This window comes from Python bivittatus, unplaced genomic scaffold (assembly GCF_059951505.1).
Source record: "Python bivittatus isolate LINGU-HERP-01145 unplaced genomic scaffold, Pbiv_v1 ctg000980_np1212, whole genome shotgun sequence".
Lineage (NCBI taxonomy): Eukaryota > Metazoa > Chordata > Lepidosauria > Squamata > Pythonidae > Python > Python bivittatus.
In genome coordinates, this window is record NW_028277125.1 from 34,719,057 (window position 1) to 34,736,494 (window position 17,438).

The window sequence follows — 17,438 nt, forward strand, 5'->3', positions numbered from 1 at the left end:
GTATGTATGCATGTATTCAAATATATTTAGACACTACCTGAATCTGCCTGACTTGGGTGGTTCACAATAGTTAGGCAACAAACAGTACAAGGTGGGTGGTGCATATATTTAATGGCATGAGTATGTCACTCCTCATTTGATAATGGTAATGTTGACTTGGTGTATGAAATTAGATTCAGGCTTCCTGCTATTTTGAAATAACACCATTTTCTGCAAAGGCTGTCTTTCAACAAATACAGGTATGTTTAAACCACAACACTCAGGCAGCCCAGTGCAGTTTTTCATACATATCACTGAAGTGGAGTAAGATTATAGGATCAATTGGGATAATGGCATTATGAAGCAAATAATATCTAGTCCATACTATTCAATAAACAATTGTACTATCTAGATTTGTAACCTAGGACTCTGCTTAATTTATTTTAAGTACTTTAAACATATGAATATTCTGACAGTACTCTTCTATCTTCAGCATCTACTTGATTAACCAAAATTCAACAACATTAAGTTTTTGCAGTGTGAAAATACAAGTTAGTAAAGAGTTTCATGTCCCACTGAATTTTCAATAAGCATATCACTAGTAAAAATGCTGGCAGATTAAAAGAAATGCATTCTGTGCCAAGGTTGTAAAGAATTACGTATCAGCCTGTATGGAAAACAACCAAATGATGAGCTTGTGCCAACATAATGTTTCTATGAATCTGCTGAAAAAGTGAGAGTGGTTAAACACTGATATTACATATCTGTTTTTCATAAAGACAGCTGCTGATCCTGCCATCCTGGCACTATCATTGTTAATGGTCTTCAGGAAGGCAAGATAAAAAATAAAAAGAGTTTCACAAAAAATAAAGTATTAACATGCAAGGTGATAACATTCATTCTTCTAAATCTTCATTAAATCAGTGGTATAATTAGCCTCATATTCCTGAGGAGGATCCTTAATTAGTATGCAGACTGTTTATTGAAAGGTTCCCTTTTCCAATCTGGTGCCAGCAAGACTTGTTGAGACCAGAGTTTGGCTCTGCTGGTTGGGAATTATGGGAATATCTAAAGGATGTGAAATTGGGGATACTATGATGTATGTGCTTTTAGTAAAGAGAAATACAGAAACTCTTTTACACAGAGGAAGATTGGAAGATATATTACTGTGTTTAGAGCTCCAGGAGTCTCATGTTCTAAGGAAATTTAACCATGTACTTAAAAAAAAAAAATCTAAATGTCTCCAATAACTAATACGTTAATAGCTTAACTAAAACAGAGTCTATAAAAATAGAGAGCAATATGTTCACAAGCTACTTTAGGTGTATTATACATTTTTATTATTCTGTTGAAAGCTGTAAAGTTCTACCTGATCTCACAGGGTTTTTTTTTTTTTTTTGTCCTGAGGGTCCCAGCTTCTACAGTCAGCAACATCAAGTGGTGCACACTCTTGAAAAAGTGAACTATCTCAAGTGACTGGTGAAAATAAAATGCTTAGAAGCTCCTCCATTTGTTTTGGTTAAAGCATTCTGCCTGGAGAAAACAAGATACCAGAGACAAGACTTTTTCATTTATTTTCACTGAATTAATGGAAATAAACTATGCTGCATATTCCATACTGTTATTGTTGTAAGAGAGGTGGGTTAAGGGGTAGGGTGGGAAGGGGGTATGTACAAGGGAGAGTTTAGAAAAGAACCATATAAACGATGGACAAATGATAGTGTCTTGTATTTCTATTTTTATTAATCCATTGTTAATTTTTAATAACATATGAAAAGGAACATTATATGTCATATGCACTAAACAGCCCCAGAGAAGATTCTATAAAATAATTTAGATGTATTCAATAAATACAATATAATAGCAGCCTTCTACAATGCAGGCTACATAGAGATTTCCTCCGGCTTGAAGTACCCTGGTCTTTAGTACACCTACAGGAGCAGACTTGCTCCAAAAAGTGTTTTAAAGAGACATATCTATAAGATACATATAAAAGAGGGTCTAAGATTAGAAAGAATTTTTTTCCTGAAGACATTTTTACCATGGTCTCCACATATCCAATGACCCCATGTTAACACTATTATGTGCAAAATGAGGTTGCAAGGTCTCCCTGGGAGGTGGCAACTCATGCTGACTACATCGTGATGGTGGTTGTGGCTGAAATGACTTTTTCAATCCCAGTTTGACTTCGGCTGGATAGAACTGATCCTGAGATTGGCTGGACCCTGTTGTATTTCCCTTGCCGTTCACTGAAGTGGAAGACTTCAGGTCTGCCTTGCAAGTCTCCTCACTGGATTTGGGCAAGGATTTTAGCAGATGGTTCAGTAATCGTGCTCCAAGTGTCTTGTCCATCCAGTCACAGGTCAGGAGGAGGTTGTGGACTTCATGCATGCACTGAATATATCCAGTGCTGTACCTCTGCTGAGCTTCAAGACCCATTTTAGAATCTGCTAAATGAGGAAGAGAGATGCTTTGAATCATTAAATGCATATAAACTCAAATCTGTTGGACTGGCTCTTTTCCCATAATAGTAGGTATTATTCTGAATTTAAGTTCCTGTTTTGGATTATCTATCAGCACATAATTGGAATTGTTGTTTTAAACTTCATTTGCAAATAGGCATGATACAGGTCAGCAAACAAGATTATAATTATAATACACCTATGAATGTATTAAAAACATTCTGGACCAAATATAGGAAAATCTTTTTCTGCAAGGGAATGTTCAGCTACTGGTAGCACTTGTATATTGAAAGAATTCTCCAGGTAGCACAGGAAAACCCTTTTGGGGAACATTTAAATAAAGAAAGAACACTCTACCATATATTAAATAAACTTTACTGGCAGAAAATAGAAAGCGATCCCAGTAGGCACTGTTAGGCATGTAAAAAATACCAATTTATAAGGAGAAAAGGGCTACAGGATAAAGATTTGATGATATGGAAGCCCATTATGCCAGAGCCATTTTCAAATATTGGAAAAAAAATATTCCAAACTTCTAAACTACTTTGAGAAGTTGTATGGAGCAACCATGTTGGTGGTACATGTCATTGATACAGGGGACATAGAATAATCTGGCAAAGACCTTACTGGTTACCAGAGAGATTACAGGACACGGTGGAGAAAAATTGAACCTAGATGTGATTGAACGTATTGGTATCCAAGCCAAGTGCTGAAATTCAATTCTGTGCAGGCATATGACATGTGAAATTAGTTGCTAAATTCAACAGCTATCCAATGCTATCCAATGCCTCAATTTTCTAGAAAGATGGAGCAAGTTCCCATATTTGGCAAAGATTTTGGCAAATATCATTGAAAAAGAAAACAAGAGAAAAAATGGCATTCACTACCCCCAAGGCTATTTCATTTCAGCAAAATGTCCTTCTGCGCACACAAGGCCTTGCCATGTTCCAAAGATTTATGGATAAAATCCTGGCAAGGGAAAAATATATGAGGCCTACTCTGATGATATACTGGCGTGCACTTAGAATAAAGCTGGCTAAGTGTTGCCTGTGATATCAAGAGTTAAAATACCTAGGGTTCCTAGTGGGAAACAGGAATTCCCTAAATTCAAACTAGGGAAGCTGAATGCCATTCAGTAAGCAAAATTCCCACAGACTAAGAAAGAGATAAAAACTTTGCTAGGGCTAACTGGATATTACATCCAATTATTCCACTCAGGCTTATATTCTTACTGACCCAACCTGAAAACAAGGACCAAAACAGATAAGTAGATTCCAGAGTACCAAAAAGCATTTGAAGATTTAAAAGAGTTCTTATGTCAAAGCCCTGTTCTTCAGGGACTTGCCTCTGCCTGAATTTCCTCTCTTGAGGTAGCCACTTCTGATGTAGGACAGAAGGCAGTGTTAGTACAACTGTGTAAAGATGGAGACTCTCCTTGTGGTCTATCTATCAAAGAAGCTAACACTTGGACAGCAGCCATATAGTACGACGAAGTAAAAGGTACCTAACATGGGCTACTGAAGTACTGTATATGGCAAGCTTATGGAGGAGAGAAGTCAGTGATCCCTGCACAGCCATAGTAAGCAAAGCAGTTCAAACATAGCATTTTTAGCTGGGAGTAGAGGGGACTAGAAAGAGAAGGGGCTGTTCTTTCCTCCAGAGCCTTGGAGCTCAGAAGCAGCCTGATGGCAGCCAACAACTCCAGGGAAATAGAAGGCTGGTGGCAACCAAAATGAAGAGCTGTGGCAACAGACAGTGCCAAGCCAGGAGGGGCTAGTAATTCAAGGACCCCAGCAGGAGGCACAGATTGGGCCTCAGCCCAGACTAAAGTTCAGAAACCTAAAGCACCCAGAAAGGGTTAATTAAGAACTGAAGCCACGGCTAAGGCGCATGGTTAATCTGGCCGAAACAGTAACAGGCATTGTGTTGGTAAGGCGACATTATGACATTAACTCTGTGAAGAACACACTGCACCCCCTGAATAATGGGAAAAAGGGGCCAGGGAGGTTTGTAACTGAGAATCTTGAACCCAATAAAATTCTGAAGAAATGTCCACTCAGACTATTTGTGTGTATGTCTCTGGTCATTTCCCACAATCTTTATGCTGTGTCATCATTGTATAGAATGTACAACCTCATTAATATGAAGCTAGATATATACATCTCTTGTTTCCTCTCTCTCTCTCTCATTTCTGCTTCATTATTTCTTTGGACAACTTTGCCAAAATATTGAGTTGGGTTTCATATATAAAGTAGAAGTAGCTGCAGCCAGTACACAGGTACAGAACATCTACTCACCTATATTTCTGTTGTGTTGGATATTCTGGAGATGTTTTACTGTCATTTCCAAGATATCTGCCTTTTCAAGTTTAGATTGCTATTTTAAAATGAAATAACACCAAGAATTATTAACAAATATCCTCTTTGAAAGCTGCTGAAAAATGAAACATAGATGGAAATGGGGAAAAGTGGGAGCAGAAAAATGTTAAAATCTCTGCTTACATCAAGCCGAAAGGCTCCAACAACTGTTTCTTTGAGCTGGTCCAAACAATTGTTAATCCTCTCTCTTCGTTTCCTTTCAATCAAAGGTTTTCTTAACTGAAACAATTAATGAGGAATATTAGGAATGGCACTGTGGATCATTCTATGAGCTGCTGGATTTCTCAGTTCAAATCCACATAGGCCTTCACTGGGAAAAGGCATGGGTTTTCAAAGCAGATTCTTTCATCATGCAATGGCAGAAAATATATAGGAACTGTCAGGCAATATTTGTAGTTAAATAATTACAATTCTAGAACATTCTCTGTTATAACACCCACATATCTAGCGCAGCTTTAGATAGATCCAGTCAAGCAAACTGATGGTATATGATATGCATATATATTAAGTAAGTCTTAACTTTAGTAAGTGAAGCATATTCTCAGATCAGTCTAAAAAGGGTTGCAGTGTTGTAATTGCTAACAACCCCATTATCAAGAAAATGGTTTCTGAGTGCAGTTTCTAAAACTCAGAAGTATAATCTGCTTTCCCTTTATCTCATATACTGTAATGTCAGATTTTATTGATAGCTTTGTATTCCTTGGCTACTCTTCACTCAGCCAACCTTTTTAACCCTAAAGAGCTTTAAGTTATTGTGATGAAAATCATAATACGTAGATTACCCAAGTCAGTCAGTACCCCCATGTTTTTCATTTTTCTAACAATATACATTTTGAGTTTTAAGACTGTCCATAAATATTGTCTGCTTTTATATAGCTCTATTTTTCTACTGGATCCTACAGCCAAAGAAGTGCTCTATTATACTATATATTTAATACCTATGTGTATATAAATAGATTGATCCACACTCAGCACTTCTGCACAGTGCATCATTTTGCACCTTGGGTTCTCTACCTGCTGCATGCACTTACAGATCTTATTTCTATCAAGGGTCCGAGATAAGTGATTACCCACTAGAAGGAAGTCATCCTTGGAAAAGCATAGAAACACTTGTAGATAATAAACATATATGTGCAGACAGCTCTTTAACACACTCCCTAGAGCCATTGAAAAAATATGGCATACCTTATTTGGTCTCTTTGGATGGAAAGTTTCTTATATTGAATTTATTTATAAAATATGACATACCTTCCTTTCCTCTTTGGTGTTGGAAAGTTTCTGCCCACTGCTGGCTAGGGTTGTAGCTGTCATTGTAGTCCTGCACGTCCACCTTAAGGCTTAGGGGAGAAAAGGGAGAAAGCCCTATAGCAGCTGGCTTCTCCCCTTGCCTTCTGGAGCTTTCTCTGTCATGAGTGCTGCGCTCTGCTTGCATTTATAGCTGGGTATTAGCATGTGAATGAGGAAATTGCTTAGCTGGTCTCCTTTTCCCACAGGAGGGGTTGAGACCAGAGGCTTGTGGCCATCAATCAAGGCTGACAGGTCACTACTTATCAATGGCCAGATCACACACATACACAGTGCCTAAAGAGCGACAGATGTCCAGCCCCACCAAAGCTTTGCTTGGTAGAAATCTTTTGTTTAAGGAGGAGGCAGAAAACAAGTGCTGGAGATTACTTGGCTCCCTCCTCAATCAGCACTGATTCCCAAGGGGGGGGGGGGACCAATAATCCAAATCATAACCTACTGAGGAATACCTGGGCTATTGGGGTTAGTGGATGTACTAGCTTTGTATATGGATTTTTCTTTGCTCACCTTTTTTCTGCCCCTTGAAATGCTTGAGCCAGCATTACAAATCTTTAGACAGGAACTCTGTATTGCCTTCTTTCATACATTGAATACAAATGTAGTTTCAGTACAATGACTAGTGAATGTCAAACTTTTGTCATATTTAATTGGAAGGATCTTGAGAGCATGGGGCTGCACAGCTCATGATCTTGCGAACTTTCAGGGCACCATTCCCAATATCTTTCCACAGATGAATTATCACCATAGGAAAAGATTGCATGAGAAGCTTTGCTCACTGCAAATGATCATTCTCCACATGTGCACATCAGGAGCAGGGCTGAGGAAGCTATGTGATGTCAGGCACTGGATCAGGGGCACGGTCCCTTTGTCTACCCATTGACTACAAAGGGACTTTCTGGTTCATTATAAATCCATGATGGAAAAGTTATTGCTGCCCACAGAAAGGGTTGGGGAATACATCCTGGAATTTTTCTGTGATAATAATTTATAAATAGAATACCCACTCCAAAATGTAACAGCAGACTTAATAATTAGTGTCATATATCAGTAGCCCTTAAAGGTGACATGAGGATTATCAGTCCTAGGGATGTTTATTTTAGATAAGTTTCATTGTGAACATTCAGTTTATTCCTAGGAATATGTGCATAGGATTTCTAACCATAGGTTTCTAAAATACATATTATTGTCTTAAGTTGTATCAATCTTTAAGAGTTCAAATACACCATAAAATAATCTTTAAAAACCAAAACTTACTTTGAACAAATTAAAGTAGAACAAGAAATCAGGTGGAGAATTGGTTAACTATTGTACAATCTATTACAATATTTCTTTAATTAACATAACAGTTTTCAGGAATTGTCAAACCTGTATATAATTATTTGATGAGTTGTATCAAGGATAGGTTAAATGATATCAGTTTCTACCTACTAACACCATGTTTTCATACTGTATAAAAATACCTTGATTTTCTTGGATAAATACATTCTACAAATTACTTCTCTAACCTGTAAGTTTATCATTAACAAGTATAATTCTAACTTTAGAAGATTGGATTTAAAAATGCATGTTGGAAAAACAAATTTAAAAAGTAATAATAAAGAACCAGAAGCATGACATTGGTTTACATGGTTTTCTACATTAGGAAGGTTCTACATAGTTTTCTGCATTAGGAAACCATTGATCTACATGGTTTTCTACATTAGGAAAGTTAGAAAAAGTAGACCCTGCACCTGCGGGAAAAACGCCAGGAAGAAAAAAAAATAGTTTTTATATTCCTGCACTCTTGATGCAATTTATTCAGTGGAAAATTTAAGGAAAACTTTTGTTCTTTCACTTTTTGCTGCATGCAAACATACATCTTCTATCCTGGAGAAGAGTTATGGAGCCTCTATTTTTTTTTTTTCCTGACTTCTTGCGAAATCCTCACTAGATCTAATGAATATTTCTTCAATATCAGAAAGTAGCAAAGAGGAAACTATTGTTACACTTGGTGATCCAGGAACTCATCTTGAGGGCTAATCATATCATATACAGTATATAGAAGAAGATAGGACTGAGAAACATCAGACACGTGGTTTTGTTTTCAGCCTGTTGAAAAGTAGATTATGACTATGATGCTGAAGGATGTATCTTTTGTGTTATCTTTGGTGGGAGTAATATGTCCTCAGAATCAGGAACAATGAAAAGTGGATTGATTATATCCTGATGAGCAGAGCTACCCTGCTTGACATAGCAAGATACACCAACCCCTTTTCCAGAAACAGAGAACTGTCTTAGGTAGAATCATTTCTGTTGAGAAACATATAGCTTATAGTGTTGCAATGACTTTCCAACTAAATAAACTTGCCACTAATTTGAAGTCTGTGGTGGAAAGGTAGTCCTGAAAACATGCATTTTTGCCATAGGCAATTTGCTTAATGACTATTGAAAGGTACATTTAAAAAAAATACTTAAAATAACAATAGTGCAAAGTTTATTTTACTTGCACAATTTCAGAAGACCACTATTTTGCATTGATACTACAATCTACAACTTGGTTTGCATTGTGTGAAAAGTGCTGTGTCAATACATTGGAGCCATTACTGAAATAATTTGGAAACTTCTTATGGACAGGGATTCATAACATTGTAAATGTATGGAACTTTTACTTATAGACACTTTTCTAGTCATTAAATATTGTTGCTTAAATATCTGCTCAATTTTGAAAGGTCACTATTTTTTCATGATCTTTGTGGCTTATGAGTAAAGATTAGCATTATAATGGAGACTACTTCCATTCATCCTATAATTCTATGAGTAATCCAGAGTGGATTAATTCACTAGTTCTATAGAAGTTTATGTTATATTATAGACAGATTTTTTGATGTCATCAAGAGATTCTATATACCTTTGCATGTTAAATAACTTAGTTCCAGTAAAGAGCTAGTCTTGTAAACAAACTATAGAAGTTTAAAAAAAATGCTCTATTATTTTTGCATTCAGGATGGCAATTTTGGGCTAGCAAGTTCTAATGAGATCAAGTTTCCTTTAATACAGGTTCTAAATGACTTCTTTATATTTCATATTAGACTTGAGGGATACATAATTCTTTTGCCTGTTTGTGTATGATTCTGTTTTACTGTTATGAAGGATCAACATTATTATAGTATCCCTATGTTTATTCTGCACAACTGGGAACAAAGTTAAGTCTAAAACTGAGTTGTCACATAGTACTGTGCTGTACATTTTTTATCTGCATTTCATTGACTTAGCAGAATCGCTTGGATTCACACACCATTTTTTGATTGACTATGTGCCATACTAAGCCATGAACCATGGCTCACAACCCATAGTATCTGGGTTATACTAAATATACTAAACCAAAAGTAAACCAACTGCCTCATGACTTACTACAGTGTGTGAATCTTGGAGTGAGTTCTTGACTAATACTTGAACTGGAGACACTGGAGACACTGTCACTGTAAGGGCCAAATTAGAGATGAAGAAAGAAACTGGGGAGCAATGTAGATTGAAGATGCAGTTCTTGGAGTAGTACTATTTCTCCATCCTAAACCATGTCTATCCTTTTCCCACTTATAGCTATTAAGACTTTCAGGGGAAAAGCTGTTTTCATTACATAATGCATGTAGGTAAAAAAGTACATTAAAAAAAAAAACCCTCTCAACTTTGCAACTCTAGTCCTAACTATAAAATTTCCAGATACCTCTTAATTAAAAAAAATGTATCAAATTAAAAATCTTCCATGCATCTACCTGGTCCCAAATCTGTTACTTGCTGTAGGCCAAGATCTGTTACCCTATGTGATTACTGTATTTGCATAAAATTTTATTCATATAGGAACCTACAGAATGATACTGAATAGCTGGAGATTTTTTTTTTAATTTTTCATTTATGGATAGTGTTGAAACTTGGAAAACTGCATAATCATTCTCATTCAGGCAAAGTATGATATTTGTCTGTGTAACTGAGTGGGAAATAGGAATGCAAATGCAACTGTGTCTGTACGTTATTCAAGGGTCTACTCTGTGATTTGTTTTCTTCTCCTTTTTATGTTGCCTGGTTTTCAGTAAAAAGTTACATTCCCTTGAGCTGCAAAACTATATTTTTTTTCTGGGTTCCCAAAACAGTGGAGGGTTCATCTTAACCCTCCTTCCCTTTTTTCAGTATTTGTCTATATTTCACATTATTTTAAAAGAAAACGTTAAACATCTGTTCCTGTACTTTTCTAAGATGAGAAGAAAGGGAGGCTTGAAACTAGCAGACAAAACAAAAAAATATGGCAGATGTTAGTGAATCCCCTCCAAGGCAGATGTCTAGTTTTTTTAAAAAGTTTTAAAAATCAGGTTCCTTTACGAATTCATGGCTCCAACTCCTTTCTGACTTAGGACACGCGACTGCTCGGCTTGTGGAGGGACGTGGGAAAACTCTAATTCACAAAGAAGTTATTCAAACCAACCTAATAGCCATGAAGAATCTAATCGCCAGCAGGAAAATGGACAGCAAGTCCACCAGTGAGGCCAGTAGAGAAAATTAACCCTTTCTGATTTGGTGTACAAAATAAAGATAGGAGAGAATTCCTACATATCTTTGCTTGGCATAGTTGGCCTTCCCCACATTGCACAACTGCTTTGCAATTTCTATTAATCTGAGCAATGTCCAAAATGCTGGGTTCATAATTCATGATTTACAGATGGTTCAAATCCATCAGATTTTTTTTAAAAAAATTGTACAAAACTAGTATATGTCAGGACTTAAGGCAGCAGTGGTTCTTTACCTGGGGTTCAAGGAACACTGTCAGGAAATCATCCTATGAATATCATCATCCAACTTAAAGAGAGACTAGAGAGGGACCACAATTCTTTCAGCCAATGATTCTTCATTATGTCCTTATATCAGGATATATACCCCAACCTTGGATCTCATAAGAGCTTCCATGTCAAGCATGCTTGGCCAGGTTTGAGCAGCTAAATTCAGTCCTGTTGACTATGGACTGCCTTTAACCTCAGTTCCATAAAAGTCAGGACTTGTGCAGTACTATGGTGTTGGTAGGGGCAGAGGGGATGTGAATGAGCAGTAGACAATGAGAGGTATCTATGCTTATTAAGAAGAATCCAGTCAAGATTCTTGAGATGAGCAACTTAAGAAAAATATCACTGTATGGAGTGGAGAAGTTGTGGTGTTCTACATGTTGTTGAATGCAACTCTCTCCCTCACCACTGACAAGCTACCTGGATCAGCTTGGTGTCAAGGATCAGTAATCTCTTAAGAATGATAGGTTTCTCATCCCAGTGTGTGTCTGTGCATGTGGATGTGTGTGTGTGTATTCACACATAGTATATATAAACATATGACTTCAAAACAGCTGATGTGTTTACCAGGAATAATGATAATTCTGTTCATTTTCAGAATTCCTTTAGGAGACATTACTTTAAGTGGGACTAAAAAGAGAATGAGTAGAAGTGAGAGGAGTTTTCCAAAAGTCTGTCAGGGTTTAATAACTTTTCAAGCATAGATAAGGTTGGCTTGTTGACAATGATGAATCTATAGTTTCCTGTTCACATTACGCATCATCATTGTACATTCATTCCAACCAGGATGATTTTTAAAAAAATCTACCTAAATAAATATATTTAATTTATTACATTTTATCTTTTCCAGGCTCAAAGGCCCAGAGTGGCTTGGCCACCAGAAGTTTAACCTCATAATGGCACATGAAGTAGACTGAAATAAAATAGCTGTGTTTTCATGATATGCTTACTCATGTTTAATTTAACCATATTTTATATTATTAAACTAATTTTGGGAGTACAACACACTAGCCGCAAGGGCTAGATTCATACAACACACTTAAACATGCTTCATTAATTTGTGACTTAGTATGTGTGGAACCCAGTGGGCTAGTCAATATTCAGTTCTGTATATTGGATCTGCACTTTGTTTCAGTAAGACTTTGATTGCATTAAATATATGATACTAAGCCATAATTTGGCTTTGGCTTAGTATGTTAAGTGAAGCCATCATAGTTTCTGACTTGGCATACTGTATGAATGTTGTCATTGTGTCTTATTCAACACACCATAGTTAAAACAAACAAGGCTTTATGTGATTTGTGAACCCAGCCATTCTGGTTTATAACTCAAAGGATATCACCTGAAGCAAGGCATGAACCAGCAACTATTCTTAATAGCCCTGTATAGTGGCTTGTGCATGGGGGTTAGCAGCACAAATGCATAAGAGCTTCCACAACTACTTCTATAAGAGAAGAGGTAGGTAAATGAATCATTGAAGCAAAGCAACACTCTAAAGCTTTGCACAGTCCTAGTAGCTATTTTATAGATTTGTATTTAGTCACTGAAATATAGTAGCCCTAATTTAAATGAAGATCCTATTTAAGTTGCAGCTTTAAAGTTTGGAATAGAACTAAATTAAATTTGTGAAACATACCAGAAGAAGTAGCAGTGCTACAATATAATAAAGAATAATCCACAAAACCTTCCAGGTCCAGGGTTGAGACTGGCACTATCACAGAAACGTTTGGACAGCTTTTGAGATAACTGTAAGGGAACTACTATTTGATTCTATGAGCTACAATGCGGTACAATAACTTATAGCCACTTCTCAAAATCTGGGCAATCTCCAGATGTGTGGGATTCAAATCTCAACAACTGCCATGCTAGCTGGAAATTCTGGGGATTGCTGATGACTTATCTGGAGTGTCCCCAAGCTGCAGAATGTATCTTTAAGTGTATCTTTATATTGCTATGTACTTTGCATTTAATTTTTCCTGGTATTTTAGTTTAGTACTACGTTTTTGGAATAGTCCTTTTAACCAGTGTTTCAGACAGTTATAGATCAGGGAATTAACATCCTGTATCAAGATGTTCCATTTACCCCACTGAAATAGTTTAAAAAACAGTTACAGTTATACAAAACCAGAAGAATGCCATGCCATTAATAGAAATGTATTTATAAACAGAACATGTTTCTGTTATGTAAAAGAGAGGGAGAAAGGACAGTTAGGCATGGTAAAATTAAAAAAAAGAGTACAGATCCAGGAAAAAAGAATACTGATCTGGAAAAATAAGATTATAATAACATTAGTATCTGAGATCTTATACTGGCATATGAGTATCTATTTTTACACAGAATAGAGGCATTCATATGCGTAGCAACTATATGTCAACCTACTGATAACTTATATAAAAGTTCTAAATTTTACTTTGCAAAAATCTCCCAATACACCACATAGGATACAAGACAATGTCCTTTTTTGTCTTTTCTACAAACCAAATTGGCAGTGAACCGCTTTCTGCAGTTTCAATATCTTTTTGGAGAGATCATGGCCACTGGCTCAAACGGTTAGGCTTTGGTGCCAGGAAATGACAGGGTTAAGTAGGGGAGGCCGACTGCTGGCTGAAGGCAGGTGGTGGGCCTGCATCTGCACAGCACAAGGCTCATTGTATCTGAATGCATAAAATCTTTTAGAGCAGTAAACACACCCGTAAATCAGGACTTTAAAAAGAGCCAAGCTCACAGCCCATCTAGGCAGTCCTTCAGGCAATGTGTTTACACAAAGAGCAAAGGCTTCTTTACAGCATTAGAAAAACAAGGCAGACGCAGTCTTTGAGCCAGAGAGATTTGGGATGAACAGTCTAATAACATCTGGCCAAAGCTAAACACAAAATCACTATGGATTTCAATGGGAAAAAAGGAATATACTGTAGGATGATAAGTAAGCGTCTAGCAACGCTGCTTTGTTTGATCTTTTTATATGTAAATAAGAAACTGCATGGAGCTCAACTGAAGGATTGGTTCATTTGGTCCAGGGCTCTTCTGGGCGATAGTAGCTATCTAGAAGCCTTGGAGAAGGGTCTTACTCTGCATTTCTGCCTGTGGTCCTGTGGATAGGTAATGCCAGAAATTAAATCTCAGATGTTCTGCTTGTATGACAGGCTTTTGCTAATGAGTCATTGCTCCTTGGCTTATACTTGGGTTTGGGGATGGTTAACAGCGATGGCATTTCTTTACACATCTTCACAATAGGCCATGTACTTTATTCACTTATTCACATATTTTCTTTTAAAAAGTTAAATAAGCTCACATCATTCTACTTACAATTTCTGATAAATTTGCTGGTAATCTTAAATAAATATTTTAAAAGAGAATAAAAAAGAACAAAATAATAAAACATTCAAATAAGGCACATTTTTAATACAATAATCCTATGGTCCCTCTATATGGATATGGATATGAATTTCAGAGGCCATAGGATTAATCAGATATCCTGCTTTGAAGTTGGACTCTGACCTTAGAGAGTGAACACTAATACCAGATTCCTGCTCCTGCCTCCAAGGCTGGCTCCTTCCAATATTGGTGGAATCCTGATAGTGAAAAGTCACTAAAGGGGGTGGGGTTGAGTTGGGCAGGGGCTAAGTAGGATATGCTTTGAATCTAGATGATTTAAAGCCCCCCCCCCCAATTTCTATATCTTTTGTAGCCAGGTGTGGGAGGGAGGGGATTAAACCAGCCTTTAAGGTTATCTCAATTTTTCCCCTATTTGTTTGCAATTATATAAATTTTGGAATGTAAATGAATTAGTTAATAAAACATGTTATACAAACTGTGTGCTGAATATACTAAATGATATACTATGTTGCATCCACTGTCTTAGGGTTTTTTTAATTGGTTTTACTTCTGAATCAAATAACCTTTGCAAAATTCTTAAGCTGCTAGATTCAGACTGCTTATTAAGACCTTTGTCAAACCAAAAAGTCCCACTAGCCTTATCTCATTTGGTCAGCTTTTCAGTCAGCCACCCTCCCAAAACTAACCTTGCTCCTAAAAGACCATGGTGTCTTAGAATTAAGGAAACTCCAGTGCCATCTGGAAAGTGTCATGTGAGAAAAGCTAAAAATCAGAGAAAGCCAAGACAATATGTTAAAGTACATCACCTGATAAATAACCATAGCCCAAGTACTTAGGATGTTAAAATCCAAAAGCTGCCTTTTGAAATGGACCCAGTAACATACTAGATGCCTGTCTTAATGACAAAGGACTAATGGCATAAGATCATATGTTAACTCCCAGATCATAAACCTATAGTTTTTCTTTAGACCAGGTCTATAGTAGCTCTAGTCATTAGAATAATTCTATACAAGAGGAATGTGGTATATTTCAGCTACCATCCAATTCTTTGTGGCCAAGTCCCTTGCCCAACTTATTGATGAAATGAAATTAGGGGTAGGAAGTAAGACATCTTTACTTGGGCCTACTCCACCCAATTTCTTAATGAAAGTATTCCAAGAGATGTATTTTATACCACTTGCAGGTACCCCTACCTAAGATCAAAACTAGGGCTTAGCTAAACAGATGTAATTCCTGGATAAAGTTTAATTTTCTCCTACAAGGCTTGGCTCTGATATTACCAGGCTCTTTTCATGCTACCTGGAAACAAGGGGTAGAACAGATATTGCTATAATCTATGCTTTCTCCCCAGATACTATTGAGAATGGGACTTGACTAAGCAAGAAACATGAGATGCAGGAAGACCAGGGCAGGATTTCTGTAAATGAGGTAGACAGAAGCTGGTTGCATAACCCTCAAGCAGCCTGATACTTCAAACAAATTTCTTTTCCAAATGTCACCAGCAGCATTTTAGCCTGCTATAATATTCTCCCTTCAGCAATCCTCGAGGAAGATATAAGAATACACCAGGTAATGAAGACTCTGCCTATTCAGGGAGGGTAGGTTCTTAACATTGGCCCATGAAATTCCATACTGCTATCTGTAGAAGGATACCTGCAGAATTCTGATAGCTTCACAATACAAAAATCCTGATGGCTTCAGATGATACTTACATAGATAAAGAACCTAAAATCACACGACAAATACAGTAGCAAGGTTTTGTTTAGTAGAATGTTGAGTACAGCCTTGTTATAAGGAGTACAAAATTTAGTGACATAAGGATTACTGGATTTAGTATATTACATGAAATGTATTATTCACTTTCAACTTATTTTAAATATATATATATATATATATATATATATATATATATATATATTTACCCAGATTTTGTTAATCTTCTTATAAGGACACAGTATACATTAATTCAGGCCAGTAGCCATATTAAAAGTATTCATACGTTCATTAAAATAATCTAAGTAGGATAATATATATACAGTTAATAAAAGATTTGGGGAATGTAACCAACTAGTTGTTCTCTTCCATTTGATCATTTCATTTAGAAAACATCACTTTTCATCCCCATAATATCAAAGAGGGCTCTGAATGGAAATTTCACCCAGGATCCTAAAGGTCCATGCACATACTTGACCACCGAGTTTGGGATAATTATCATGCTTCTGCCAACACAGCAGTTTATGGATCCCAGATGCTCTTTTTTGTTGTTGTTTGGTTGAAGATCTTCAATGAACTATTCTATCATGGCAGCAACAGATACGAAGCATAGGTAGCTTAACGCTGGCAGATTTATCAGTGGGATGATTTGTGCATTTTTTCAAGCAAGCATTCTACTTTAATAATAATGGTTATGATTCCTTATAGAATAGTTGTAGAAAGTATCTGACATCCTTTCCATTCTGTGGTCTAAGCCCCTTCTACTAGAATTCAACCTATGTCCAACTGAGTTTATCTGGAGTCTCTAAGCTGCTTCTCCAAAGATGCCCAGGGGCCTAACTAGATAGGAGATTAAGCATCTATTTGAAAAAGGTATTTAACATCAGTCTACATGCTGGTGTTAGAGGACAACATTTGTTGAACCTGGTCTGATCTTATAAGGATGTATAACTTCTGTTGCCTTGAAGCCTGCACCAAGCTTTGTGTACCTATCAAGGGCTGTAATCCAAAAGTGGGTGGAACAGGGATGCACTTTAGGAAAAGGTTTCAGGAGTTTTAAGGAATGAATTGAATGCCTTAAGCATTTGCATCCCTTCTGTCCCTTAAAAATCTCTAGCCCACAAAAAATGTCAAAAGGAAGGAAGGAAGGAAGGAAGGAAGGAAGGAAGGAAGGAAGGAAGGAAGGAAGGAAGGAAGGAAGGAAGGAAGGAAGGAAGGAATGAATGAATTTGGGCCTACCCACTCTATTTTTTCCTATGCTGGCTTGGTCTGCTAGAAATTCAGTTCAGGAATAACTGGATCCTCTTGTTCTGCACAGTAATTAAAGTAAGAAAGCTCTTTGACCATAACTATTCCTTGGGTGTGCTTTAATTCTTTCTGTTTCTCTTTAATTATGAAAGAGGCAAACATAAGGTGTACAGGTAGCCCTCTATTTATAACAATTTGTTCAGCAATT

The 17,438-nt window shown here is 36.8% G+C and overlaps 1 protein-coding gene across 3 annotated transcripts; it reads right to left on the minus strand.

The window, feature by feature from the left end:
• Nucleotides 1-1,705: 1,705 nt before the first annotated feature.
• Nucleotides 1,706-16,016, minus strand: LOC103067872 (transcription cofactor HES-6-like). Of its 3 annotated transcripts, XM_088132151.1 has the most exons (5): nucleotides 14,956-16,016; nucleotides 6,068-6,156; nucleotides 4,943-5,038; nucleotides 4,739-4,817; nucleotides 1,706-2,429 (listed from the first exon to the last, which is right to left on the minus strand). In XM_088132151.1, the coding sequence occupies exons 2-5, from the start codon at nucleotides 6,128-6,130 to the stop codon at nucleotides 2,017-2,019; spliced, it is 651 nt and encodes a 216-aa protein (XP_087988277.1). In that variant the 5' UTR covers nucleotides 6,131-6,156; nucleotides 14,956-16,016; the 3' UTR covers nucleotides 1,706-2,016. The 3 variants fall into 3 exon arrangements, with proteins under 3 accessions (XP_087988277.1, XP_007437417.2, XP_007437416.2); XM_007437355.3 differs by lacking the exon at nucleotides 14,956-16,016 and having other exon boundaries at nucleotides 1,706-2,426; nucleotides 6,068-14,457; XM_007437354.3 differs by lacking the exon at nucleotides 14,956-16,016 and having other exon boundaries at nucleotides 6,068-14,456.
• Between the last annotated feature and the right edge of the window lie 1,422 nt (nucleotides 16,017-17,438).